Raw genomic sequence first — 26,889 nt, 5'->3', positions numbered from 1 at the left:
TCAATTTAATCAATTATTTTAACAATAATAACCAAATTAAAAGAAAAAAAGTGATCAAAATAAAAACAATCCACTTTGAAGTTACTAACGAAATAATCTACATTTATTTAAATAAACAGATTGCTTTTCATTTATGAAAAGGAAGTTGCTAAATGGAGACGATTCCCAGATGTTGCAATATTTAGTGGCATCCTTGCAATTATAGAGTTGATGAAAATTTAATTTATTTTTAGTTTTAATAGTTTTGTTGGTTTATTTCACCCTTTAGTGCATCAAAATGTCCAATTTCCCTGTTCACTTAACCAACCCACTCAGATTACTTGAATTTTTCGAATGAGAATTAAATGAAGCAACCATGAATGACGAGTTTTCTAGCAGTCTACTCTCATAGTCACCCTAGTAAATTTAGGGTACTAAGAATAGTACGTTTACCTGCTGTTAGACCAGGTTACTTAGCCCGACCCGAAGGCCCGCCTAAAAAGTAGGAGGGTTTGGGCAAAAATATAGGCCCGGAAAATAGACTTGGGAAAAAAATAAGGCCCGTTTTAAAAATGAATTGGGCCTCAGGTAAGACATTTTTTATTCCGAGTCTGGCCCTTTTTCACTAAATGACAAAAATTTATTATTATTATTATTCTAATGATATTTTCTTGTTGTTTTCTCCCCCATTATGTTGTTACTATTTTGTTGTTATTATTTGGATATTGTATAACACTTGTTTTATTGTTAATTTATTATTATTATTTTAGAGACAATTTCTTGTTAAGTTGTATATATCTTAGTATTATTTAAGTATACATATTTTTTAAAATTTATTTTTAATTTGTTCAAAAATATCTATTTTAATGTTTTTAGTATTTTTGATGTATTATATATATTTAAAAATTATATAAAAATAATATAATATAAAAAATTAATATGGGCGGGCCGGGTCGAGCTCGGATTTTAGCATTTTTATCCGAGCTGAGCTTGGGCAAATTTTTAGGCCCATTTTTTGGGCTGGCCCGAGCCTAGCAAACGGTCCTAAATTTTTACTTGGGCTTGGCTTGAACCCAGCCTGACCCATGATCACCTCTACCTGTAATTAGTGTAAAAATAACGGTGACAGTAAAATTAAATACTACAACATAAGACAAAGAAAAAGCTAAATGCACCGCACTAAATATAAATGACCATCTAAAAGTGCCTTTAACAAAATTTACTTCTATCTTTTTCTCAAAGGAAAAAAAGAATTGTGAAATTAAAAAGAAAATTCATAAAAACCTATAAATGTTCATACCTAAATTTCAAATAGAGTTAATCGAAAATATTAATCAAATGATGCAAAATGAACTACTATAAAAGTAGAGCATCAAATTTTGAACAAATAAAAGTATATATTATAAAATTTAGAGAAAAATCTTAAAATTATACATAAATTTTGATTTAATATGTAACTTAATGTATAAATTTTAATTTGTGTAATTATACACAATTTTAATTGTAGTTCAAATATCTATATAAAACCTTAATTTTGATTCAATCATACACATTTAAATAAATACCTCAATTTATTTTTATATTAAATAAATATAATTATTTATATATATAATATATAAATATAAAATAATAAATATAATAATTTATAAAATTTAAATTAATTCAAAATTTCATATATATATAATTACATAAAATCATCTTTTATATATAAAATTATATGTGATACCGGTAAAAAAAATAATGAAATATTAATGTAACAAAGAAAATCTTCTTTTTTTGCCATAAAATCTGATTAAAATTGGCCATTGCTGCAGCTGCAGCACGAATATTACACATCTCACCAATGGCGGCAACCTCTCTGTCTCCTGTAATAACTTCTCAAGCCTTAAAAGATCTCACAAACCAAACCCTACCCAAAACCAATGACTCCTCTCCGACTGGTTCTTTGAAAGATTGCAGAAACCTGACTGAACTCAGAAAACTGCACTGTCAAATCGCTAAGCAAGGACTAATTCACCGTCCCTCTACTGTAGCGAAGCTTATCTCAACATGTACTGCGTTGGGTACTTTTGAGAGCTTAGTTTATGCTAAAAATATCTTAAATCAATTTAGATACGATAATCAAAATGATGGTACTTTGTTTATGTACAATTCACTGATTAGAGGTTATTCTTCTATTGGTCTTGGCAAGGAAGCTATCCGGGTGTATCTTGAAATGCTGAGTCTGGGCATTTCGCCTGATAAATACACGTTCCCCTACTTACTAAGTGCGTGCACAAAAATTTCAGCGACTGCTGAGGGTTTTCAGGTTCATGGATCGGTTATAAAAATGGGTTTTCAAGGAGATATGTTTATATTGAATTCTTTGATTCACTTCTATGCAGACTGTGGGGAAATTGTGATGGGACAAAAGGTGTTCGATGAAATGATTGACAGAAATGTTGTATCTTGGACCAGTTTGATTTGTGGTTATGCAAGGTCTGGTTTGGCTAAGGAGGCTGTTGAATTGTTTTTTGAGATGGTGGAGGAAGGTACTAGGCCGAATTCAGTTACGATGGTTTGTGTAATTTCTGCCTGTGCAAAGTTGAGGGATCTTGAATTGGGTGAGAGAGTGCGTGGATACATTAGTAGCTTGGGAGTGAAAGTTAATACTTTAATGGTGAATTCGCTTGTGGATATGTATATGAAATGCGGTGCTTTTGATACTGCAAAGCGGCTGTTTGATGAATGTGAACAGAAAAATTTGGTTGTTTGCAATACAATAATGTCAAATTATGTGCATTCCGGGATGGTGAGGGAAGCACTCTTTATCTTGGAGGAAATGCTGAGACAGAGGCTGGTGCCTGATAGGGTTTCTATATTATCTACAATCTCAGTGTCTGCGCAACTAGGCAGCATTTTTTTGGGAAAATGTTGTCATGCTTATGTTTTGAGGAATGGACTTGAAGGTTGGGATAGTATTTCAAATGCTCTAATTGACATGTACATGAAGTGTGGTAAACAGGAAGTGGCATTTGCGGTTTTTCATCGCATGGCTAACAAGACAGTTGTATCATGGAATTCGGTAATGGCTGGTTATATTAGAAATGGTGATCTCAGTTCAGCTTGGGAAGTTTTCAACAATATGCCAGAGAGTGATCTTGTGTCTTGGAACACTATAATCAGTGCTTTGGTACAAGAGAGCATGTTCGAACAAGCCATTGAACTTTTTCGAACAATGCAAAATAAAGGAATAAAAGCAGATAGGGTGACTATGGTGAGTATTGCATCTGCCTGTGGATATTTAGGAGCACTTCATCTTGCCAAGTGGATCCATGCTTATATCAAAATGAACAAAATTCCCTGTGACATTCGTCTAAGTACAGCTTTAGTTGATATGTTCGCTAGGTGTGGTGATCCTTCAACTGCAATGAAGATCTTCAATAACATAGAAAACAGAGATGTGTCGGCTTGGACTGCTGCCATTGGAGCAATGGCTATGGAGGGAAACGGCAATCAAGCTATTGAGCTTTTCAACAAGATGCTTCGACAAGGAGTCAAACCTGATGGAGTAGTATTTGTGGGGTTGCTAACAGCCTGCAGCCATGGAGGGTTAGTCGAGCAAGGGCGAGATATTTTCAAGTCGATGACGTCAGTCCACAAAATCTCTCCCCAAATTGTGCACTATGGGTGTATGGTTGATCTGCTAGGCCGTGCTGGATTCTTGGAAGAAGCTCTAGATCTCATAAAATTAATGCCAATGGAGCCTAATGATGTAATTTGGGGGTCTCTTTTAGCAGCATGCAGGATGCACAGAAATATTGATATGGCAGGATATGCAACTGAAAGGATGAAAGAATTAGCTTCTGACAGAACTGGTATCCAGGTGCTTCTGTCTAACATATATGCCTCTGCTGGGAAATGGACTGATGTTGCAAAGGTGAGGCGGCAGTTGAAAGAGAAGGGGGCTCGAAAAGTGCCTGGATCAAGCTCAATAGAGGTAAATGGACAAATTCATGAGTTCACTTCGGGTGATGAATCCCATCCAGAAATGATGCACATAGCTGCAATGCTAGATGAAATGCACTGCAGAGTGGAGGCTGCTGGACATGCTCCAGATCTTAGTAATGTTCTACTTAATGTTGACGAGGAGGAGAAAGAATACGTACTTAGTAGACATAGTGAAAAACTAGCAATTGCATTTGGGCTAATCAGCACCGATCAGGGCACATCGATCCGGGTTGTTAAGAATCTTCGAATCTGTTCTGACTGCCATTCATTTGCCAAATTAGTGTCAAAAACTTATAACAGAGAGATTATTGTGCGAGATAATAACAGATTTCATTTCTTTCAGAGAGGGTTCTGTTCTTGTAACGACTATTGGTGATATCAACTTGTAACTTCACTGATTCTTGCGTTCGCAGAATCAAAATAAAAAAGTTGCATTTTTATTTTATTTTTCACATGCAATGGCCATTATTTCATTGTTATATAAATACACCTGAAGCTGAAATGAACCTCGTAATAATCTTTCATTCAGATACAAGACAACAGCAGGCTCGACATCCAGACTACATTTTCTCCAAAAGGTTTATGCAATATAACATGATAACTACAAACACACATGGACAGAAAGAAAGAAACTAGTACCTTGTGCAATCCTTTTCATCCTGAACGTATATTGGAACTACATTAACAAAATAACAACATTTTTACAGGATGAAATGGAGGAAAGATGAACATTTTCCAAACCTCCTACTTAAAATCCATATTTCTTTTTGTCACAGAATCAGGGGCAGGCCATGTGAAACCTTGTGGACAGTTCTGCATGCACTTCACAATTGAAGGAAAATGGAATCGATGAAAGCATGGTGCATTGGATCTGACTGCCACAGTTTGGCCATGTGATGATGTGATGAGGTCTGTCGATGAAGTTCTTCAACGAGCCAGACAGTGGCTTCAGCTTTGCAAGGATGAATGATGATGTCAAGGGGCCTATGCTCGTCCTCACTGCCGACTCTTGAATGATCCCACTGTTTTAGGAGAATGTTAGTGAGGTAATGCAAAGGCTGCCCATATAATTGTTTGATGGATCTGCCTAATCCCATCCATGTGGTAAACGGAATAACAGAGCCCCGTTGTGTCGGAATTGGTAATTGCTTCATATATTCCTGATAAATTTCAGCCTTTCTGATCAACAAGCCTGATATCATGAAACAAGGATTTTACAATGTATTATAAAAGAAAGCATATTCCCCATACAAAAACTACTTTTGACATTGATTATTAACAAACAATAACACGGAGACACTTGATCTCTTTGAAAATTTGAAGATGAAATTGGCTAAAAATAGCCCCATATCACAAAGGTAATAATAACTAGCTAAAGCGAAGCTACAGGTCAGATTCAACAGGGGGATGAAGGAGTTTACACGAACAAAGAATTATAGGTTTCAACAGATGGAGCAAAAATTGAAACCCATTTAACAAAATTACCATCAGAGGATAATTCTTTAGGAGGTTGATCAACTGCGACATTTTTGGTTCCATCATTGACCTGAACCTCGACATCGAAAGAAGAATATGATGATGATGATGATGATGATGATGAAGATTCATCTGATGAAATTACATCAACCTGGTCACTCCATGGCAATGCCCGCTTCATGATGTTCACACTGCAGCCTTCCAGAAATAGAACATATTACTATCCCCAGATAATAAAATTCGAAGCTACCCATATTTAAAAGGAAAAAAAGGGAACCCAGATCAAATTAAAAGAAGAAATGAAATAGAATATTATAATTTCAATGTAGGGTTTCACATCGGGAAACATTGAAACACTCTTACCCGAAATTTCTCTTGTTAACAGAGAGAGAAAGGGAATGTAAGTTGCAGTTCCTTTGCATAAACCCTAACAAATCCCTTTACCTCCCGGTTTTTAGATTGATTGATGACTTGTTTGGCTACTGGGAAAACCTCAAATTTCGGGAAATAACCGGAAAAAAGTGAATATTTGGATTTTTTATAGTTAAATTATACTATTTTCTTATTTTGGTGCTTAAAAACATATGATATTTAAGTTGTAATTTTTTCTCAGGTTGATACTTCCTTTAGACAAAATTTAGTTAAATTATTAAATCTATTTGAAAAAAGAATTTAACTAATACTTTGTTTACTAAATTATGTTATTTTTTCGATTTTGACATTTAAACATTTATTTAATCATAAGTGATACCAAAACTATTTTTCTTAAGTTGATACTTTTGTCTTTAGTGAAATCGTTAATGTTAAATTTTTTTTAGAAAAAAGATAACCTATTAAAAATGATCTTGTAGCAAATAAGACAAATCATTATTTTCTTTATATACATTTAAAAATTATTAAAATTTCATAAAAAAAATAGAGAGAACTAATTCAAATAGTTTTTTTTAGCTTAATTCAATTGATTTGTATTGGTTCGCAAGTCAACCAGTTCAACTCCTTTCTTTTGGTATATTCTCAATCGATTTAGTTTGGTTCTAAAAACATTGGTCTTGATCGATGAAAGAATTTTTTTTTGATCTTATCAGGTCGAGCAAGTAGGTAGTGAAGTTCGAAAATAGAATCAATCACCAACATTTTGACCTAGAGAGGGTCAATTTCAAACCCCGTTCACATTGCCGGATATTATAAAGGAAGAAGAAAGAAAAAATATACAAAAATACAGAGAAATAATGTAAAAGAAAAGAAAAGAAAAGAATTAAAAATTATTTTTTAAAGTTTATATGATGTGACACTCTACTATTATTGAAATTTTTTCAATAGATATAATATTTTAGTATAAAATGAGTAACAAAATAATAATTGAAGTACTACTTGTGATTAAAAACAGTTTAGTACTAACTTGAGAAAAATATTATTATTTAGCTTTTTTTTAAAAAATTAATAGTTTGACTAACTAAGGTATCAATTTGAGAAAAAATGTAGTTTAGATACTAAAATAGGAAAAATAAAAAATTTAAGTATCAATTTGTGGATTAAGCCTTTTTTTATATCAATATATTTGGAATTTTAGAAGGGTTATATTTGGTAAATTGAGATTTCTTTTGCCTCAAATTGAAATTTCAACTCGCATATGTATTTAAAATTGAAAATGGTTGTATACGTTAACTAATTTTTATCCGGATTTGTTATTTTTACCCCTCACTAATTATGGGTAAATTTTTGTTTTAGTTAATTAATTAAAAAATTATAATTTGGTCAATGACATTTTTGAAAATCTTTTCTTTTTGTCACCCTATTGTTGTTAAGCGACACTTTATAGTTGACATAAAAACAATTTTAGTCCTCGGATTTTATACTTTCTGTCAATTTTACCTTGATTATTATAAAATGATAAAAAATGAAATTCTTTTTAAAAAATTAGAAAATTCTAAAATCTAAAAATTATATAAAAGTAGATAAAATTTCAAAACAAAAAAAAAGTGAAATGAGAGAATTATTTTAGACACTCCAAATTTTCTCTATATATTATCGATATAGAAATATCTAATACTCATTATTTTTAAAAATAATGCAAAAAAATAAAAACATTAAGAAAATTTATTGGTTCTCTATTTTTTTTTTACCTCTTCAGTTTCTTAATATAGCTTTTTCGTTATAAAAAATCAGAGTATAATTTATTTTTACAATTTGAATTTTGACAAATATTTTAAATGAACTGAAAATTTGAATTTTTTTTTGAAAAATGTGGTATATATTGTTTTTTGCTAAAAAAATAACATGAGAGTCGATTTCATACATCTCTATAATATTAGTTCTAGATATTCTTCAAGGGCATGGAACTCAATTAAACCAAATTTTATTTGATAAATTAATTTGATAAAACAAATAAAATGTTTTTGAATAAAGATGGTTTTTGTGCAAAGAATTAATCTCAAAGTAAAAATCCATTTTAAAGTCTTTCTAAAACTTCAAATACTTTGAAAAATAATTTGAACACTTAGAAATATTTTAGACAAGTTCAAAACCCTTCAAACATTTTAAACAAAGTGAAAAATTGCTCCCTAAACAAAAAGTATTAATACTCATTCGTTTTTTGTCAATATCTTTATTAGTATCGATACAATTTTTGCATTCTGACTTCGAAATTTTTTTTAATCAAACACATTGAGTATCAATAATTAAAATTAAGTATCGATACCTAGATAATTTTATCGATACATTGGTTAGTATCGATATGGATTTTTCATTTTGACTTCGAAGGATTTTTAAGCAAACACAAAGTATCGATACTCATAAAAAAGCATCTATAACTTTTATCAAGTATCGATAAATAACCTTTGGTATCGATGTAAATAGGGCTAACGATCACTAAATTGTTGCATTAAATGCTAATAGTATCGATGCCTATAAAAAAAGGTATTGATATCTGTTGTTGCAGGTGACATAAAGGTACTGGTATTTTCATCCCCAATGACTTTATTCAATATCCCAACAACCACAATGGTTGGAAATCAATTTGGGACTATAAATACCAGCTTCCAAAGGTTCAACAATAAGTAGAGAGATTAAAAAACTTAAAGTGCTATTCTATCAACCTTAAAGCTCAATTTTCATATATTTTTTTATATGCACTTGTGAGTATTAATTGTTTTTCTTTCAACTCTAACTGTTTTTCTTTGTCTTTGTACTTAATTGACAAACACTATGATCTTTTAAGGATTATTTCTTTGTTTGCTTGTTTGTTTCTCTTTGAGAGTGATTGTGTCTTAAGATTTGTGTAGAAATCTTAAGGGAGTTGTAAGGTTAAACCTTATCCTCAAAGATTGATCAAATTAGTGAATTTGGGAAAATACTTAGTTGTGGAAAACTAAGGTAGTGGAGTAGGCAATTGGGGCCGAACCACTATATATCATTCTATTCACTGTTTTATTCTGTTCTCCTTGCTTCCACAAATTTTTAAAAGGCCAGTTCACCCTCTTTTGGCTAATTTAGTTAAGTTATCAAGCTAACAAACTCGACTTGAAAATATTACTAATTTGGTTTTAAGAAACACCGAGGAAGCATGTAATGATCTAACTTTTTTTATTTTTTTAATGTGTTATTGGATTCTATTGAATGATAAGTTTCATTAGTTCACGTATATATTTGTTCTTCAATAACAACATATTCAATATTTTATTTTTCTAGAATTTGTATATATTCTATTTTTAAATAATTTTGAGTTTTTTTTATAATTTTTATATATAATTAAGTTCAAATTAAGAGAAAATGTAAAAGGTGAGGACTAAATTTTTTTTATACTAACTAAAAAGTGTCACGTGACAAAAAAAAATAAAAAATGTTAATTAGTGACCAAATTGTACGACCAAAAGTGTATTATAATAAATGTAAATTAATTAAAAAAACTTGAATTAATTACTATTTGCGGTAATATGTTGAAAGTCAACAATATATCATTTAAAAATAAAGAAAACAAAAGTTTATTATTAAATAATATTATTTCTAGCTCGAATCTAAAAAAAGAAAAATTCAAGCTCAAGCGTAAGTCAAACTCGTCAAGATCCACCTAAATATTTTGTTTTACTTTAAAAAAATAATAAATAATACTTTTAAATTAATTAATGATAAAAATATTTAAATATTAATATAATATAATATTATTTTTAAAAGAATAAAATGAGTTAACTCAACCTTGCTTGGAGTTAAAAACTTAAACTCAAACCTAATCTAAAGCAAATCAAACCATGAACACCTCTATCAAGAAAGCCTTATTTTCTTTTTTGTATGATACCTTTAATTTAGACGATTTAATTTTTGAAATATCAAGAGATGTGGATGAATGAGAGTTTGAAATGTTCTTGTTTATTTAATTTTTTCAAAATTAAAATTTATTTTAGTTTTTGAAAAAAAAATACATTTTAATTCTTAGAATTTTAAAAAATATTAATATTATTCATAATTTTAATTGAAAATATACATTTTGTTATAAAATAAAAAAGATGGAGAGAATAAAAAATAAAGAAAATATGAAAGAGAATGTACTTTATTGATTAAAAGGGATGATTATAATGTTTCATCAAAGTCTCTATTTATAGGCATAAGTAGTATAAAAGAAGTAGAGATCTAATTTTAATAACTATTAGAATTTAAAGTACATTAAAACTTTATCTTAATCATGATAGACATCCACTTAATAATATATTTATAACACTCCCCCTTGGATATCCATTGGTAGATAATATGCCCTGTTAAAACATTATTAGGAAAAACCCTGTGGGATAAAAACCTGATGAAGGAAAAAGAGTACACAATCTATAATACGCATAATATGCTGCCTCATTAAAAATGTTACCAGGAAAACCCAATGGGACAAAACCTTGGTTAAGGGAAAAAGAGTACAATACGTATTTACTCCCCCTCATGAACACATCGCATACTTTCTCATATTCTACGTATTCAATCTTTAATACTAGTTTTTCAAATGACTATTTGAATGTATTGCTAAGCATTTATAGTACCATTCTTTTGAAAGTCATGAGTGAAGAAAATTTGGAGAAATATATTTTGATCTCTTCAGGAGATTCAACAATAATCATAACAAACTTTAATAATGATTCTTTTATAAAAATACAAATAGGTATCTTGGATCATTTTATAATTTTCTTTCAACTACTATTGACTAAGTCAAATTTATCACATATGTTCAATTATTTCAATTCATATAAATGAATAATTTCCTTTAGAATTTCAATATGCTTCTAGCATTCTAAATCCTTCAAGGATTTTAATATAAACTTTACTATATAGTGATTTATAAAGGTTGTAACAACAACCATTACCCGCAAGTTAAATCTTTTTATGAATTGTCAAAATAATATGTCTAAAGGTTATTGCATCCACCACAAAAGAATACTATATCTTTTCATAATCAATGCCAGGACTTAGCAAAAAAATTTATATTTTTATTCTGCTTTTGCAAAACCGCTTCAATTGCACCCTTACTGGCTTTATACCTTTAGATATTTGGATTACTGGTCCAAAAATTCCACGAATTTAATTGTACTTTAGTTGCGTCTTTCTATTTTGATCAATTTATTCCATATCTATATTTCTCAATAGATTTATTCAAGATCTTCCTTTTATTCCATTATTTCAATAATAATATTGCATGGAAAATCATTTTCGACCACTTTTATTAATCGGTTCCACATTTTCTTAAATTGACATAACTTATCAAGATCTCTTATTTTCATTATTTTAAAATTCAGTTTTAGGTACCTGAATCACTTCTGGAGTTTTACTTATTAGTTATGTCTTGGGTCTCTTTTAGAGCACCCGCCTCCACTACATGACCATCTAGAAGAATTTTCATCTTTGCAATCGATCAATCTATTATTTATTCTAACTAATTGTCCTACTAGGACTGTAACACCCTAAACCCGACCTAGACGTTATGGCCGAATTAGAAAGTGTAACAAGGAAGGGTTTTGAAAACAGTGTTACTTCGATAAAACTTGTGTAGTTGTTCGATAAATCATCCAAATTCATAAAACCCATATTTATTTTTATAGCTATTGCTGGAAATGTTATTCAATTGTTTCATTTTCCAAAACTCAAATTACAGCGGAAGTTAAATAAAACCGATACATTTTGGAAATCTGGTTTGTAATTTTAGGAAAACCTTTATTTACGTAAAACCGTCATTTTCATAAAACATTTTGTCGAAGCACGCAAATTATAAAAAGAAACCAAAATCAACTGTTAAAAACCATACAGTTCAGAGAGTCCTAGAAATTACAAACTCTAAAATGAATCCAAAATTTTAAGTAAACCATAAATTACTAAGTTTAAACAATTTACGGTTGAGTGGTCACCGTTGAGTCTCCATCGCACTGATCCGCCTAAGTCTGAGGATTACCTGAATAGAACAGAAAAAACAAAAGTGAGTTTACTTAAACTTAGTGTGTAACCCAACAGACATAGACATACTATACATACAGAAATCACATACACAGTCATATTCAGATTCAGATAACATAAATAGATATGCAGAATCCTACCCCCATCCTCTACACACCAACTCTGACCGTCCCATCACACCGTATGGGGTTAAAGACACCCACTTATCCCTGCACACCATATTGTGCCATTACGACATATATCAGATAATGTGAAGCCAAGCTGCCAGAATATAGGCGATGATCGCCATATAGAACACTTCCTCCACATATACAAATCCCACCCCAAATAGATATATATAATCAGAATAATCATGCTTACATGCTCATTTACATTTATTAAATATATACATATACATCAGACTAAACAAACATGCATAACAGTGTCATACTCAGAGCAGAATATTAGATTATCAGATCACATAGTTTTAGGGTTTGGTTAGCCTTTACTGACCCTACGATAGGCCCATAGTCGATCGGAATGACCCGTGCGGCCCTAGGGAAAATTTTAAAAAAAATGACCCCACATGCTCGTGTGGGCTTACACACCCAGATTGGCCTTGCCCGTGTGGCCCATACGACCTGGCCCAAAACCCACATGTTTGTGTGACATGCCCGTATGGGCCGACACGTCCGTGTGGCCCAGACGCCCAATTTGGCCTAGCTCGTGTGTCCCACATGGCCACATTCACACCACTACACGGTCGTGTCTTGCGCATGACCATGCCCTCGTCAATCACACGATCGTGTTTCGTACATGGCCAGTCACACGACTAGGCACACGCCCATGTAGCATCGACAGTAAGGTTTTTTGGCTTTCGCTGAAACTCATTTTTCTAAATTTGGGAACACACCTGGTACGGTTTCGATGCAAAAACACTCCTGAGCCAAACAACACTTAAAATCGACATAGCAAACCCCTAAAATTAATCTAAAACCAAGATTAATTTGAAGCCACGGAACCAACAAAAGTTTAATTCAATCGTTCATCACTTACCCCAACACCCACATGATTTCGACTACAAATCAGCACGAGGAGAGCTCCGTTCTACACAATTCACTGCTGCCAAAACATAAAATATAAAATTTCAATCGATAATTTGGAAATCAAAACTACAGAGCAGTAGTGTAACGACCCGATAGTCACGAGTATCAAAAAATGTATTCTAAGACTTCGTTCCCGTAAATTAGATTCGTAAATATTTATTAAAAATATTTACGAAGCTAGTTGTGTAGTTAATTAGGTTTTATTAGGTGAATTTGTATGAATTAAAAGAAATTAGGTATAAGGACTAAATTGCATATAGGGTGAAAGTTAAATTATAGATTAAAGAAAAAGTAAAAGGACTAAAGAAGCAATTATGCCATTACTCATAAATGAGGCGACATAAGTGTTTATTTTTAAAAAAAATTAAAGATAAAATATATATTATTATAATATTATAATATTATATCTTAATTCTTAAGTATATATATTATTATATTATAATGATAAGATAAAAGAAAAAAAATAGAAAAAGAAAGAAAGATACAGAGAAGCAAAATGAAAAAGGAAAAAGAGGAAAAAAGAAAGGAAAAAGTAAGGCTTAGAGTTTCAATTGTTCAAAGCTCAATTGGTTAGTCAATTTAGCTCTTTTTTCTTGTAATTTCATGTTTTTGGAATCCTGTTATTAAATACTACCCGACCCATGTCAAAATTTTAGAAATTATTGAGTTTTTTAGTGATGTCTTTTGGATTGACGAATGCTCTGGTAGCATTTATGGTTTTCATGAATCAAATTTTCCAACCGTAGTTGGATCAAATTGTGATAATTTTCATTAATAATATTTTGGTCTATTCAAAAATTGAATCCGAGCATGAGCAACACCTCAGAATTGTTTTACAAGTGTTACGAGAGAAACAGTTATATGAAAAGCTTAGAAAGTGTGAATTCTGGTTATCAGAGGTTGTATTTTTAGGTCATGTCATCTCAGCAGATGGAATTAGAGTTGATACGAAAAAGATAGAGACAATTGTTTAGTGAAAAGCACTGAAGAATGTGTTAGAGGTTCATAGTTTTCTTGGACTAGCTGGTTTTTACCGAATATTTGTAAATGGATTTTCAAAGATAGCATTGCCGATGAAAAAGTTGTTGTACAAGAATGTTCAGTTCGTTTGGGATGATCAGTATCAAGAAAGTTTTGAGAAATTGAAGTAGATGTTGACTGAAGCGCTGATTTGGACCTTACTAGAATCGGGAAAGTATTTCATTATTTATACTAATGCTTTTTTGAGTGGTCTTGGTTGTGTTTTGATGCAAGATGGGAAAGTGATTGCTTATGCGTCTCGTCAACTGAAAATGCATGAACGTAATTGTCCGACGCACGATTTAGAGTTAGCTACTGTGGTTTTTGCCTTAAAGATCTTGATACACTACTTGTACGGTGAAAAATGTTATATTTATACTGATCATAAGAGTCTCAAATACCTTCTATCTCAAAAGGAGTTGAATTTGAGATAGCGTCGTTGGATAGAACTTCTAAAAGATTTTAATTGTGTTACTGATTACCACTATAGTAAAGCTAATGTTGTAGCTGATGCGTTGAGTAGAAAATCAACAATTGAATTACGAGTAATGTTTGATCAGCATAATATCAATGATGATGGAAGCTTATTGGCTGTATTAAAAATCAAACCGGTAATGTTTGATTGGATCAAGTCAGTACAGTTAGAAGATGACAAGTTGGTGAAGAAAAGAGAAATGGTTCAGAATGGTACATTAGAAAATTTCAGTATTGATGATTATGGTTATTTGAGATTTCATAATTGAATTTGCGTCCTGGATGTTTCTAAATTGAAAGAGTTGATACTTCACGAAGCTCATGATAGCCTTTTGCTTTGCATCCTAGAGGAACAAAAATGTATCAATCTACAAGAATCTTATTAGTGGCTAGGAGTGAAAAGAGATGTGGTTGAGTATGTGGCTAAATGTTTAACTTGTCAACGAGTTAAGGTAGAACATCAGGTTCCTACTGGATTACTTCAGCCTATTACTATTCCTGAATGGAAATGGGATTGTATCACGATGGATTTTGTAATGGGGTTACATTTATCGACAAGTAAGAAAAATGCTTTTTGGGTGATTGCTGATCGACTTACAAAATCAACTCATTTCATTGCAGACAGGATTGATTGGTCACTTTAAAAGCTTGCTGAAGTTTATATTCAAGAAATAGTGAGATTGAACGATGTTCCTATGTCGATAATTTTTGATCGAGATTCGCGGTTCACTTCGAGATTTTGGAAAAAATTGCATGAATCTCTTAGTACCGACTAAATTTTAGTACAGATTTTCATCTGCAGACTGATGGGCAATCCTAGCGTGTTATTCAGATTTTGGAAGACATGCTTTGTACTTGTTTTATTGATTTTAAATTAGGTTGGGAGCGTTACTTACCTTTGGCCGAATTTGTATGCAATAATAGTTTTCAATCAAGTATTCAAATGGCTATGTATAAAGCTTTATATGGTCGTAGATGTTGATCACCTATTTGTTGGATGGAATTAAGTGAAAGAAAAATGATCGGGCCAGAATTGATCCAAGAAACAGAAGACATTGTTAAGAAAATTTGAAGCAGATTGAAGGGAGATTTTGACAGATAGAAATCATATGCAGATTTGAAACCTCGAGATATTGTATATTCTGTTAGCGATAAAGTATTTCTTAAAGTTTCACCTTAGAATAAAATTTTATGATTTGGCTGAAAAGGGAAACTGAGTCCTCATTTTATTGGATCGTATGAGATCACGGAAAGAGTGGGACTAGTTGCATATCGTTTAGCTTTGGCTTCTGAATTACAGAAAATACATGATGTTTTTCATGTTTCAATGCTTAGAAGATATAGATCGGACCAATCTCATGTTATTTCAACGGAAGATATTGAGATTCAACCTAATTTCTCATACGAAGAAGAACTGGTTGAGATTTTGGCATGAGAAGTGAAAGAATTGCGTAATAAGCGAGTTCTATTAGTGAAAGTATTATGGCGTAGTCATAGTGTTGAGGAAGCGACTTAGGAACCGAAAGAAGCTATGAGATCTCAGTACCCCCACCTCTTTTCGGGTAAATTTCGGGGACGAAATTTATTTAGGGGGAGAATAGTAATGACTCAATAGTCAAGGGTGTTAGAAAATGTATTTCTGAGACTCCATTCCCTGAAATTGGATTCGTAAATATTTATTAAAAATATTTACGAAGCTAGTTTTGTAGTTAATTAGGTTTTGATTAGGTGAATTTGTATGAATTAAAAGTAATTAGGTATAAGGACTAAATTGCATATAGGGTGAAAGTTGAATTATAGATTAAAGAAAAAGTAAAAGAACTAAAGAAACAATTATGTCATTGCTCATAAATGAGGCAGCATAAGTGTTTATTATTAAAAAAATTAAAGCTAAAATATATATTATAATATTATAATATTATATCTTAATTATTAAGTATATATATTATTATATTATAATGATAAGATAAAAGAAATAAAAATAGAAAAAGAAAGAAAGAAACAGAGAAGCAAAACGAAAAAGGAAAAAGAGAAAAAAAGAAATGAGAAAGCAAGGCTTAGGGTTTTAATTGTTCAAAGCTCAATTGGTTAGTAAATTTAGTCCATTTTTCTGGTAATTTTCATGTTTTTGGAATCCCATTATTAAATACTACCCAACCCATGTCAAAATTTTAGAAATTATTGAGTTTTTAATTGATGTCTTTGTTCAATAATTTTAGTATTAGGGATTAAATTGATAGATTTTTAAGTTAGAAATGAAAAAGGATTGAATTGTAGAATAAATTGTAAATTTTGAGTAATAGGGATTAAATTGTTAAAAATTTGAAATTAGGAATTTAAGTGAGATTAGGGAGTTAAATTTAGTTTAAAGTAGAAATTGCATGAAAATATAGGATTAATTGTAAAGAAATAAAGTTAGTCTCGATTTAGGGACTAAATTGGAATTTAAGTAAATATTGAGTGAAAATTTAAAATATTAAATATGAGATTGAATTGTATTGTGTTGATGAATTTTAATTGTTTTAATTTTGCAGCTAACATCGTACTAGAACCCTCGACTAAAAAGGGAAAAGATAAAGTCGACGAGGAATAGCTCGGAATTTGTAGTTTGTATTTCTATAATCCAAAGCTAGTTATTAATTGTTGTAATTTTTATTTAATGTATATGGTAAGTGTTGAGGTGAGTAAATGATATTTTGATAATTGATTGAATGAATTGAATTAGTAGATATATCTATTGAATGGATTGATTTTTTGAATTGAAATGAATATATGTGTAATTATGTGATTATTTGAAAAATCAGTATTGGATATTGATTATTTCTGAAATGTGATATTAAACCGTATTAACTGTATTGGGCTGAGTCGGATATAGATGGCATGCCATAGGATTAGAAGAGTTTAAGATTTCTTCAACTTCGAGTCGATGAGACACTGGGTGTCAAATTATTACTTTAGATATATTTGATGAGGCACTAGGTGCTAATTTACTTCGGTTTAGCCAATGAGACAATGGGTGTCAAATTATTACTTCGAATTATCCGATGAGGCACTGGATGTCAAACTGGTGTGTTTTGGTTGGATCCCTGTATCCGTCCGAGTCTGAGTCGTGTTAATAGTATGTGAAATAAAAATGGGATAGTGAATTGAAATACAGATTGAGACACATGAATTGTGTATTCATGAATTGGATATGGAATGAACAATATTGTTGTTTAAATGATATGCGTATCATATTGTGAAAAGCTATTATATAGCAAATGATGAGAATTGAGTATGGTATGAATGATGTATTTATGAATTGAATATTGAATGACTAATGTCATTGTATGAATAAATGTGGTTTTTAATTTTCAATTGTGCTTATAATTAAAATGTGCATATTATATTATCTTGCCTTTAAATATTCAGATTATAGAAATACCACTGAGTTTTACTCAGTGTACAGTTTTGTTTTCTGTGCGCAAGTTAAATACTAAATTTTGATTGTCGATTCAGCATCCAACAACAATCCTGAACTCAAACATAGTGATGTTTTTCCTTTTGTGTCGGCATATACCTAAGGTGTCTAAATATTAATCATTTTGTGGATTGATTGTAAATAAGATTATAAGTTAATATTGGATGGTTATATACATATAAATATGTGTTTATGTTTGAGGTCATACTATGGCAAGTTTAAGTTAATGTTTAAATGAACATGAAATAGGTAAAATAGATTTAATTTGGCATGTTTACAAATTGGATTTGAATGATGTTGTATTGATATGTTTTGATGATATAATTGTGGTAACTATGAGGGTACATTGGTTAGGCACCTAGGATGATTGTTTTGACATATTTTGGATGTGTTTGATTGTGTTTTGAATTGATTAAACGAATGATTTTTGAGTTGCTTATTGTTCAAGCTTACAGGGAATGGTAAACTTCTTGTTAAAGGTACATTTTGAGTTCACACGGCCAGACACACGGCCTGACCACATGGGCGTGTGAACCTTACAGCTTTGAAAATTTTTATTATTTTTTGAAAAATTCTCTGAGTTTCTGAATTAGTCTCGACTTGTTTGAGGGCTCGAATAAGGGACAATATGTATGAGTTTGATTGGTTTTGACTTGAATATTATATGATATGAAATGCATTGAAATTATGTTTGTTTGATCGGTAATGCACCAAAACCTATTCTGGTGACGGATATGGGTTAGGGGTGTTACAAGTAGAGCCACTTACCAACAACCGAAGGAAACAGAGAAACAAATTACAAATATGTAACGACCGACCAAAAAAGAATAGAGGAAAGTAGCAATTGAAAAAGGAAAGAGCAAAAGGGAAAGAACACAAAATTTACGTAAGTTTTCTTTTTTGGAAAGAGGGAAAAATTTTGAAAAAAAAGAATAAAAATAATAAAAATTAACTCCCAAATCCCTCAAATTTCTCCCTACTAACCCACTAACAAAAAACCTTATCAGAAACCCAACTCCACCAAAACTATAACATACAACCGAGCAAAAATTAGTTACCACGCTCGCACAGGTCTTGAAACAAGACCTCTAACACACCAACCCCTTTATCACTCGAACTAGCAGACTCATTTTGATATAAATTAACAGTCAGTTTAATATAAACCCATTCAACAAGGGTAAGGCTAGGATCAGAAAAATGAAAAAATTTGGCAAAGGTGAGACTTGAACCCAAGACCTCTCACACACCCAAGAACACTTAACCACTAAAGCAGATACACACTTGTGATAGATATTTACAGAAATAGAAATTAATTTACCAGGACGTTACAACTCTACCCCCTAAAAGAAATTTTGACCTCGAAATTTACCTGATTAGAACAGATGAGGATACTGTTGACGTATCAAGTCCTCAGGTTCCCACGTGGCTTCCTCAGTGCCGTGATTCTGCCACAGAACCTTTACTAAAGGAATGTAATTCCTCCTCAGAACCTTAATATCACGATCTAGAATATGAACCGGTTCCTCCTTAAAAGTCAAATCCGATCTAATCTCAATCTCCTCAACAGAAACAACATGAGATGGATCAGACCGATACTGCCTCAACATCGAGACCTGAAACACATCGTGGATATGGTCCAACTCCGAAGGTAGCTTCAACTGAGAAGCGACCGATACCACTTGCTTCAAAATCCAATATGGCCCAATAAACCTAGGGCTTAACTTGCCTTTAAGAAAAGTGAAGTCACCCACAGAGTACTTGATATCTCTCCTCTTCAAATCTGTATAATACTTCTATTTATCAGAAGCCGCCTTTAGATGATCCCGAATGAATCTAACTTTATCCTCGGTCTCAAAAATCAACTCATGACCCAAAATCTGACGTTCACCCAACTCAGTCCAGCATAGTGGAGTACGACAGTTACGACTATACAAAGCCTCGTAAGGTGACATCTAGATGCTAGACTAGAAAATGTTATTGTAGGTGAACTCAGCTAGCGGTAAAAAATTCTCCCAACTGCCTCAAAAATCAATTACACAACTCCGAAGCATATCCTTCAGTATCTGAAGCACCCTCTAAGATTGACCATTGACCTGAGGATGGAACACAGTACTGAAGTCCAATCTCAGACCCAGAGTCTCGTGTAATTTCTTCCAGAATCGAGAAGTAAAGTGAGGATCTCTATCAGATATCATCGAAGCAGGAACCCCATATAGTCTTACAATCTCAGATATATAGAGCTTCACTAACTTCTGTAGAGAGTAGTCCGTTCGAATCAGAACAAAATGAGCAAACTTGGTCAATCGATCCATGATGACCCAAATAGAATCCTTCTTAGTGGGTGTCAAGGGTGATGCAATCGAGACCTAAGAGCTATCAAGTTCTAACAACCCTTCTCTCTAGCTGCCCAAAGGACCTATTACTCGAGCTAGGGCTAAGAAGTTCAAAGATGCAATTTCAGCTTTAGTTGATCGGGTTTGGGGCGAATCCTTGGCTGGTCTTCTTGAAAGCTCATGGACCAGCAAGACGAGCAATCCGTGCACTCTACTTCAGGCTCACTCAGCTCAACTTTAGCTCAACGAGCTCATTCTTAGCTCATTTAGCTCATCTTTAGTTTATTTGAGTTTACATTTATTTTGCTAGAATAATTATTTAATTTGTCATTAGTTAAAGTAGTTAAGTAATTAATTAAGTATAATTCTGGTCAAATAATAATTGAGTGTTATTAAATATGTCCTAATTAGTTTAGTGTCTTAAATATGTCCTAAACTCATACAAATGTTTAATTAGTTCACCAAATTTTATGTGCAGATTTTTACATTCATTTGCGGCCGAATTTAATGATTTTGATGCATGATTAATTTGTTGATTTATTTCGGTGCAGGAATCTACCTTGGACGGCATGGGTGCATGCACCTTAGGTTCAATGCATTTGGGCGATGCATGCATGGTTCTCCAAATGAATGTTCAGCCGAATTTTTCATCTCCAAACATCTACATGCTGCTCATTTTTTAGCATTCACACCAAAGACTATTCAACTGATAATGTTCACACCAAGTGACTCTCCATAACCGACTTTTCACACTTGTTTTGGCTGTTCAAGACCCTCTTTAATGTTCCTAACTTTTCAGCCAACAAGTACAAATTTAAGGAGTCATTTAAAGGCCTGGCCGAATCAAGACATGGCCATTTGACTACCGGTGCATTCATCTCTACAAGATTCATTTGCTTAATTCTTAAGTTGCCCATTGGAGCTCCCATTTAGTCGAATCTCCTTAGGGAATTAATTCTGGAATTTTCTTTATTTTTCTTAGCTTTTAAGTTTGTCTATTCGGCTAGCTTATGAAGAACTATAAATATTTGATTGTTCATTTGTAAAAGGACTTTTGCCAATTTTATAATATACTGAATATTTTTGTGAGAATTTTCTTCTCTCAATTTCGTCCAAAGACTCTGTTGGTTTATCTACTAGTTAGTGGCGTCAACCCTACTCTTTGCAAACCGAACTTTTCATTTTCAACCAAAGTGTGGCTTTCTACTTATACTAAGGTTCCTATCTTTGATAGATAGTGGGTCGAGGTCCTTTTACATCGTTCATCATCCACCTTAAGAACATATAAGATTCGGGTCAACACTTAGCCTTAGTTTTGGTTCTTTCCTGTTTTTAAGCCTATCAATCCGTTTTTCATTCAAACCGAATTTACCTTTCTCAAACTAAATCTTTTCTTTTAGTAACAGAACCTTTGCACTTAAACAACTCCATTGTACATAATTTGAACCCAAGTGCCATTTCAAAGACTACTACATCTTTACTTGAAGCAATATGAACGAGAATTCTTTGTTAGACAATCGGGCAACAAAAGTGACTCAACTCAATCAAATGAGGTTGGTTTACATCAAAGGGCAACGCACTAACGAAGTCTATCGTAGAGAGAACCCCTTGACAAACCATCGATAATAACCCGCAAGACCCAGAAAACTGTGGATCTTAGATACGTTCTTAGGCTGTTTCCAATCAAACATAGCCTCGATCTTTCTTGGATCAACTCGAATCCCCTCAGTAGAAACTATGAGCCCTAGAAAAGTCACCTTACGCAACCAGAACTTGCACTTGATCAACTTAGCGTAGAGCTGTTTCATACGGAGTATCTGAAGCACTACTCTAACATGTTCATCATGCTCATCCAAAATATTGTCGATGAAAACCACGAAAAAGTGATTCAGATATGGCTGAAAGACTTGATTCATCAGATCCATTAATGCAGCTGGATTATTTGTCAGACCAAAAGGCATAACTAGGAACTCGTAATGTCCATAACGAGTCCTAAATACAGTCTTATGAACATTAGCTTCCTTAACTCTAAGCTGATGGTACCTAGAATAGAGATCTATTTTCGAGAACACTGAATCCCCTGGGAACTAATCAAACAGATCGTTGATCCTCAGAGGTGGGTACTTATTGTTCACCGTTAGTTTATTCAGTTGCCAGTAATCAATAGACATCCTCATGATCCCATTCCTTTTCTTAACAAACAAAACCAGTTCCTCCTACAGAGACACACTAGGACGGATGAAATGACGATCCAGAAGCTCTTGAAGTTGAGCCTTAAGCTTTGTAAGCTCCTTCGATGCCATATGGTATGGAGCAATAAACACCAGAGCTATACCCGGTAGAAGCTCAATGCCGAACTCAAATTCTTGATTCAGAGGTAAACCCAGTAACTCCTTAGGAAAGACATTCAGAAAATCCCTCACTGTTCTGATATCTCCGATAGAAGAGTCCCAAGAAATAGAAACACTAACGTAGGCCAAATACACCTCACACCCTTTTTGAACCAGTTTCTTAGCCACAAGAGCGGAGATCACATTGAACATATAATCTCGACACTTACCGATCGCAACCACCTCCTTATCATCCTCAGTCCTCAGAACGATCCTCTTAGTCGCGCAATCCAAATCGACTCGATGCTCAACCAACCAATCCATACACAGAATCAAATCAAACTCCCCAAATGGTAACTCCATCAAATTTTCCAGAAATACAACCCCTTGCACCACTAATGGAACATCCCTATAAAGTTTACTCACCCTAACAGACTGTCCCAACGAACTCAGTACTGTAACACCCTAGAATTTGGGCCTAGAATTATTGGGACTTGAGCAAGGGAATGATTAGGAAACTGTGCACAAAAATATGTCTGCTTTAGTGGTTAAGGGTCTTTAGAGGAGTTGGAAAATTCCTAGGTTCAAACTTGGGATTCAGCAAAAAATTTGGTTTTAAGTGGATAAAATCGTGGATGCTTGGATGTAGGCCTTTGAAATTATTGTGTTAAAAAAATGTCATAAGGAAGCTTGTGGTTTAGTGGTTGTGGCGTCATTCAGGTTATAAGGGAGCCTGGGTTTAAGTCTTGGCTCTTGCAATTTATTTTGTTCTTTTAAAGGAACCTAGACTTTGGCCTTTAGACCTTTTTATTAATTCAAGATAAAATTTGTCACAAAAGAGCTTGTGGCAAGGAGGCAAGTGGCGTGTTGAGCTATTAAGGGGGGCTTGGGTTCGAATCCCAGTACAAGCAAAAAGGATATTTATTTTGCTAGTATGTGGCGACAGGAGTTTGAGGTGGTTTTGAACTTTGTAAGGTGAAGTTTGAATTGGTCTTGGATGGAATTGTGGAGCAAATCAATGAGGAGATTGGGGAGAAAATTAAGGAAATTTGAAAATGGGAGGTTGGTAGGGTGTTATGGCCGATTGGGACTCTAAGGCTTAGTGAAATTCGGGTAAGGGGAAAGGAATGAAGCATTTTTGGCACAAGGCAATTCTTTGTTCGGTTTTGAGAGGGTTGAAAGGAAGGTGCCGAATGTTCTTTGAGATTTTTCTACCATTAAGGGTTACTTTTGGGTTAGCGTTTTAGCTAGTGAAGTGATCAAAATGGAATGGAGCATTTTCGGCACAAGGCAATTTTTTGTTTGGTTTTGAGAGGGTTGAAAGGAAGGTGCCGAATGTTCTTTGAGATTTTTCTACCATTCGAGTTTGCGTTTTAGCTAGTGAAGTGATCAAAATTTCCACTACTTCTCCTCCTTCCTTTATTTTATGAATAGGTAACTTTTTTTTTGGTCTCATTTTTCTTTCTCTGCTGAACACCATATTCTGTTTTCTCTACTCTTCTAACAGTGCCGCATACACTTCTCTTCTCTCTTCTCTCCATTCTTTTATTTTCTTTCAAAGCCGAACCTACTCACTATCTTCTTTTCTCTGCTTCCCACTTTCTCCATCCCAATCGATTTCTTCAAGGCTCTTTTGTGTACTTTCAGCTACCATCCTTTCTCTATTGTGCTCGGCCAAATATACCTAAGCTTTTCTAACCAATTTCATCATCATCAATTTCGGGTGTTAAAATCTCGAGAAGAGAAAAGGGGATTCTCTAGTGTGTGGAGGCGTTCCAAATCTTCCCTTCACCAACCGTTTGATTGTTAGGGTAAGTTGGTTGGTAGGTCGAATATGTTGTGATTTTGGTGTTGGATTTTTCTTAAATCATATTCGAGTAACCATGTCCGTTTGATAAAAATCGTTGCTTGAGCAGATAATCATCAAGAACCTGGAATCGTGCCTTGGCCAAGAATCTTAGAAAAGTAGGCCATATTTCTTATAATCGTGGTAAGTGATGATTGTTTAAGTGTGGTTTAAGTACTTGAAAATATTGGTTATTGAAGAGCTGACTGAATATTCAAATCAAAGTAGGTTGGTGCCAAGAGGTGTTTCGCTAGCTTTCGTGAAAAGGTGTGTACCTGAACACCATAAATCATTATTGTTATAAAGCCGAAAGAGTGTGTAATCACACTATCTCTTCTGTGAATCGACAAAATCCGAAAAGCTAAAAACACGACGATTGAGGCCACATGGGCGTGCGAACGCTCGTCTGGTGAACCGAGGCCACGAAACATGGCGTTAGTCTGTAGAGGCTACCATGAGTGCTCTCGTGGTCTTGGGCTATTTTGGCCTCGTTGGGACGAAATGGGCTGCGTGGGCCTAGTGGGCTTGTGGGCCACACGGTAAAATGTGTGTGATGTGGTAAGTGTTTTGGACTATGACGTTTGCATAGCTGGGGCCGTTATGGGCCCCGATGGGTCGAAATGGGCCGCGTGGTCCCAATAGGCTTGTGGGCCCACACGGGTAAAATCCTTAGTAAGTGATCATTAGTAGGTTGGTTTATGAGGCTTGCGATGCCGTATGTGAATCTGGACTAAATGGGCCATACGTGCGTGTGGCCTCATTTGGGCCCAATAGCGGGTTTTGGACCTATATACACTGTTTTGGTCGTGTAGGTTATCTGAGTCGCTCGAAGCGATGATAGACCTTTTAAGGGTCGTAATAAGTATCGAGACCCCAATATTTGTAAAATTATCGAAATACCCTCGATGGGTATAATGACCAAAATACCCTCGATGGGTAAAATTACCAAAATACACTCGATGGGTAAAATGACTGAAATACCCTCGATGGGTAAAATGACCGAAATACCCTCGATGGGTAAAATTATTGAAATACCTTTAATGGATAAAATGATCGAAATACCCTCGTAGGGTAAAATGATTGAAATACCCTCGTAGGGTAAAATGATCGTAATGCCCTTGTAAGGTAAAATGACCGTAATACCTTTATGGGGTTAAATGACTGAAATATCCCTATAAGGTAAAATGATCGTAATGCCCCTTGAGGGTAAATGACTATTTTGCCTTTCGAGTGTAAATGATGATTTGTCTATGATTTAAATGATTGATTGGTCTGTGATTGGTATGATTGATTTGTCTGTGATTTGTATGACTGATTCTGAGCATGACATTCTGCATGCACGACATACTGCATGGGGTTAGGATACTGTTATGGAGGAAGTACTGTACTGGTGGCTTAGCCACATATACTATTACGGGCAGCTTTGCTGCGATACTGTTGCTGGCAGCTTTGCTGTAATACTACTGATGGCTTTGTGCCGATCATATTACCGTTGCTGATGGCTGTATGCCGGTCATATCACTGCTACTGATGGCTTTGTGCTAATCATATACTGTACTTATGGCTTGTAGCCATTCTGTTTATAGCTTATAGCTATCCTGTTTACGGCTCTTAGCCATTCTGGTTACTGACAGCTTTACTGCAATACTGATTAGTGCCGCAACCGGTGTTGATATTGGTGTGTTGGCTGGGTGGGTCGATTTTATCCCCACACGGTGTGTTAGTTGGTACGGGTAGTGTGTTGGCTGGATTGGGATGGGTTGCATGATCGCATTGTTGTATTTCTATTACTGATTCTGTCACTGCATTGGGCTTAGGCCCATATGTAGTCTGTTTCTAATTCTGATACTGTAATGGGCTATGGCCCACACTGCACATTTACTGTTTTGGGCTAAAGCCACATTATTCTGTTACTGAAAAGGGCTCATGCCTAGACTGTTACTACTTATATTATTGATTGAACGATAGGGGATCACACACTGAGTTATTTTAAACTCACCCTGTTTTTAACCTTTCAGGTACTCTCCAGCATTAGACGGTTTGGAGTTGCGAGGGACTCGGAGAGGGCCACACAATGGCACTTGTTTTATTCTGTTTTACTCATTTACTTAAGCATTTTGATTTGAATTCGGGTTGTAATAAGGCCTCTATAATTTTTGGATTTTAAATTTGGGATTTGATGTAATTGTGATTTATATCTGCTTGATGTAAGACACGATTTTCCAAAACAATATCTGTTTTCTAACACTACATTTCCGTACCTCAATTTTTAAATATCATGTTTTCGTAAATCATTTGCTTTAACTTAAGCTTTCGCAACAATAAGGTTTTAAAGGTGATAACTTTTTAATAAACCTCGATTGAAAATAAACAAACGCAAACTAGGGTTTTATACAAGTTTTAAATGGCAAGAACTTTGAAATTTGAAGAAGGGTTTTTAATGAAAACATAGTTTTCGAAAAACACTTCAATGTGA

General features: G+C 33.6%; 3 protein-coding genes across 4 annotated transcripts; 1 reads left to right on the top strand and 2 right to left on the bottom strand.

Moving 5' to 3' along the window:
• Positions 1 to 1,750: 1,750 nt before the first annotated feature.
• On the top strand, positions 1,751 to 4,414 carry LOC107914881 (pentatricopeptide repeat-containing protein At3g22690). The gene has a single exon (XM_016843927.2). The coding sequence runs from the start codon at positions 1,823 to 1,825 to the stop codon at positions 4,343 to 4,345; it is 2,523 nt and encodes an 840-aa protein (XP_016699416.2). The 5' UTR covers positions 1,751 to 1,822; the 3' UTR covers positions 4,346 to 4,414.
• Positions 4,415 to 4,466: 52 nt separating this feature from the next.
• LOC107914882 (protein RDM1) lies at positions 4,467 to 5,986 on the bottom strand. Of its 2 annotated transcripts, none has more exons than XM_016843928.2 (3): positions 5,809 to 5,986; positions 5,455 to 5,636; positions 4,467 to 5,161 (listed from the first exon to the last, which is right to left on the bottom strand). In XM_016843928.2, exons 1-3 carry the CDS (start codon positions 5,865 to 5,867, stop codon positions 4,794 to 4,796), a joined length of 609 nt encoding a protein of 202 aa, XP_016699417.2. In that variant the 5' UTR covers positions 5,868 to 5,986; the 3' UTR covers positions 4,467 to 4,793. The 2 variants fall into 2 exon arrangements, with proteins under 2 accessions (XP_016699417.2, XP_016699418.2); XM_016843929.2 differs by having other exon boundaries at positions 5,455 to 5,643; positions 5,809 to 5,869.
• Positions 5,987 to 22,453: 16,467 nt separating this feature from the next.
• LOC107915475 (uncharacterized) lies at positions 22,454 to 22,891 on the bottom strand. Its single transcript, XM_016844632.1, has one exon. It carries the CDS (start codon positions 22,889 to 22,891, stop codon positions 22,454 to 22,456), a length of 438 nt encoding a protein of 145 aa, XP_016700121.1.
• Positions 22,892 to 26,889: the final 3,998 nt, after the last annotated feature.

This window comes from Gossypium hirsutum, chromosome D10, assembly GCF_007990345.1.
Source record: "Gossypium hirsutum isolate 1008001.06 chromosome D10, Gossypium_hirsutum_v2.1, whole genome shotgun sequence".
Taxonomy (NCBI): Eukaryota; Viridiplantae; Streptophyta; class Magnoliopsida; order Malvales; family Malvaceae; genus Gossypium; species Gossypium hirsutum.
This window is presented reverse-complemented; position numbering and strand designations above follow the sequence as displayed.

Coding starts and splice junctions, on each gene's coding strand:
- LOC107914881 (XM_016843927.2), top strand. CDS start 1,823: ATGGCGGCAACCTCTCTGTCTCCTGTAATAACTTCTCAAGCCTTAAAA.
- LOC107914882 (XM_016843928.2), bottom strand. CDS start 5,867: ATGCAAAGGAACTGCAACTTACATTCCCTTTCTCTCTCTGTTAACAAG. Junction 5,637..5,808: donor GTTAACAAGAGAAATTTCGG/GTAAGAGTGTTT, acceptor GGAAGGCTGCAG/TGTGAACATCATGAAGCGGG. Junction 5,162..5,454: donor TAAAGAATTATCCTCTGATG/GTAATTTTGTTA, acceptor TCATGATATCAG/GCTTGTTGATCAGAAAGGCT.
- LOC107915475 (XM_016844632.1), bottom strand. CDS start 22,891: ATGGATTGGTTGGTTGAGCATCGAGTCGATTTGGATTGCGCGACTAAG.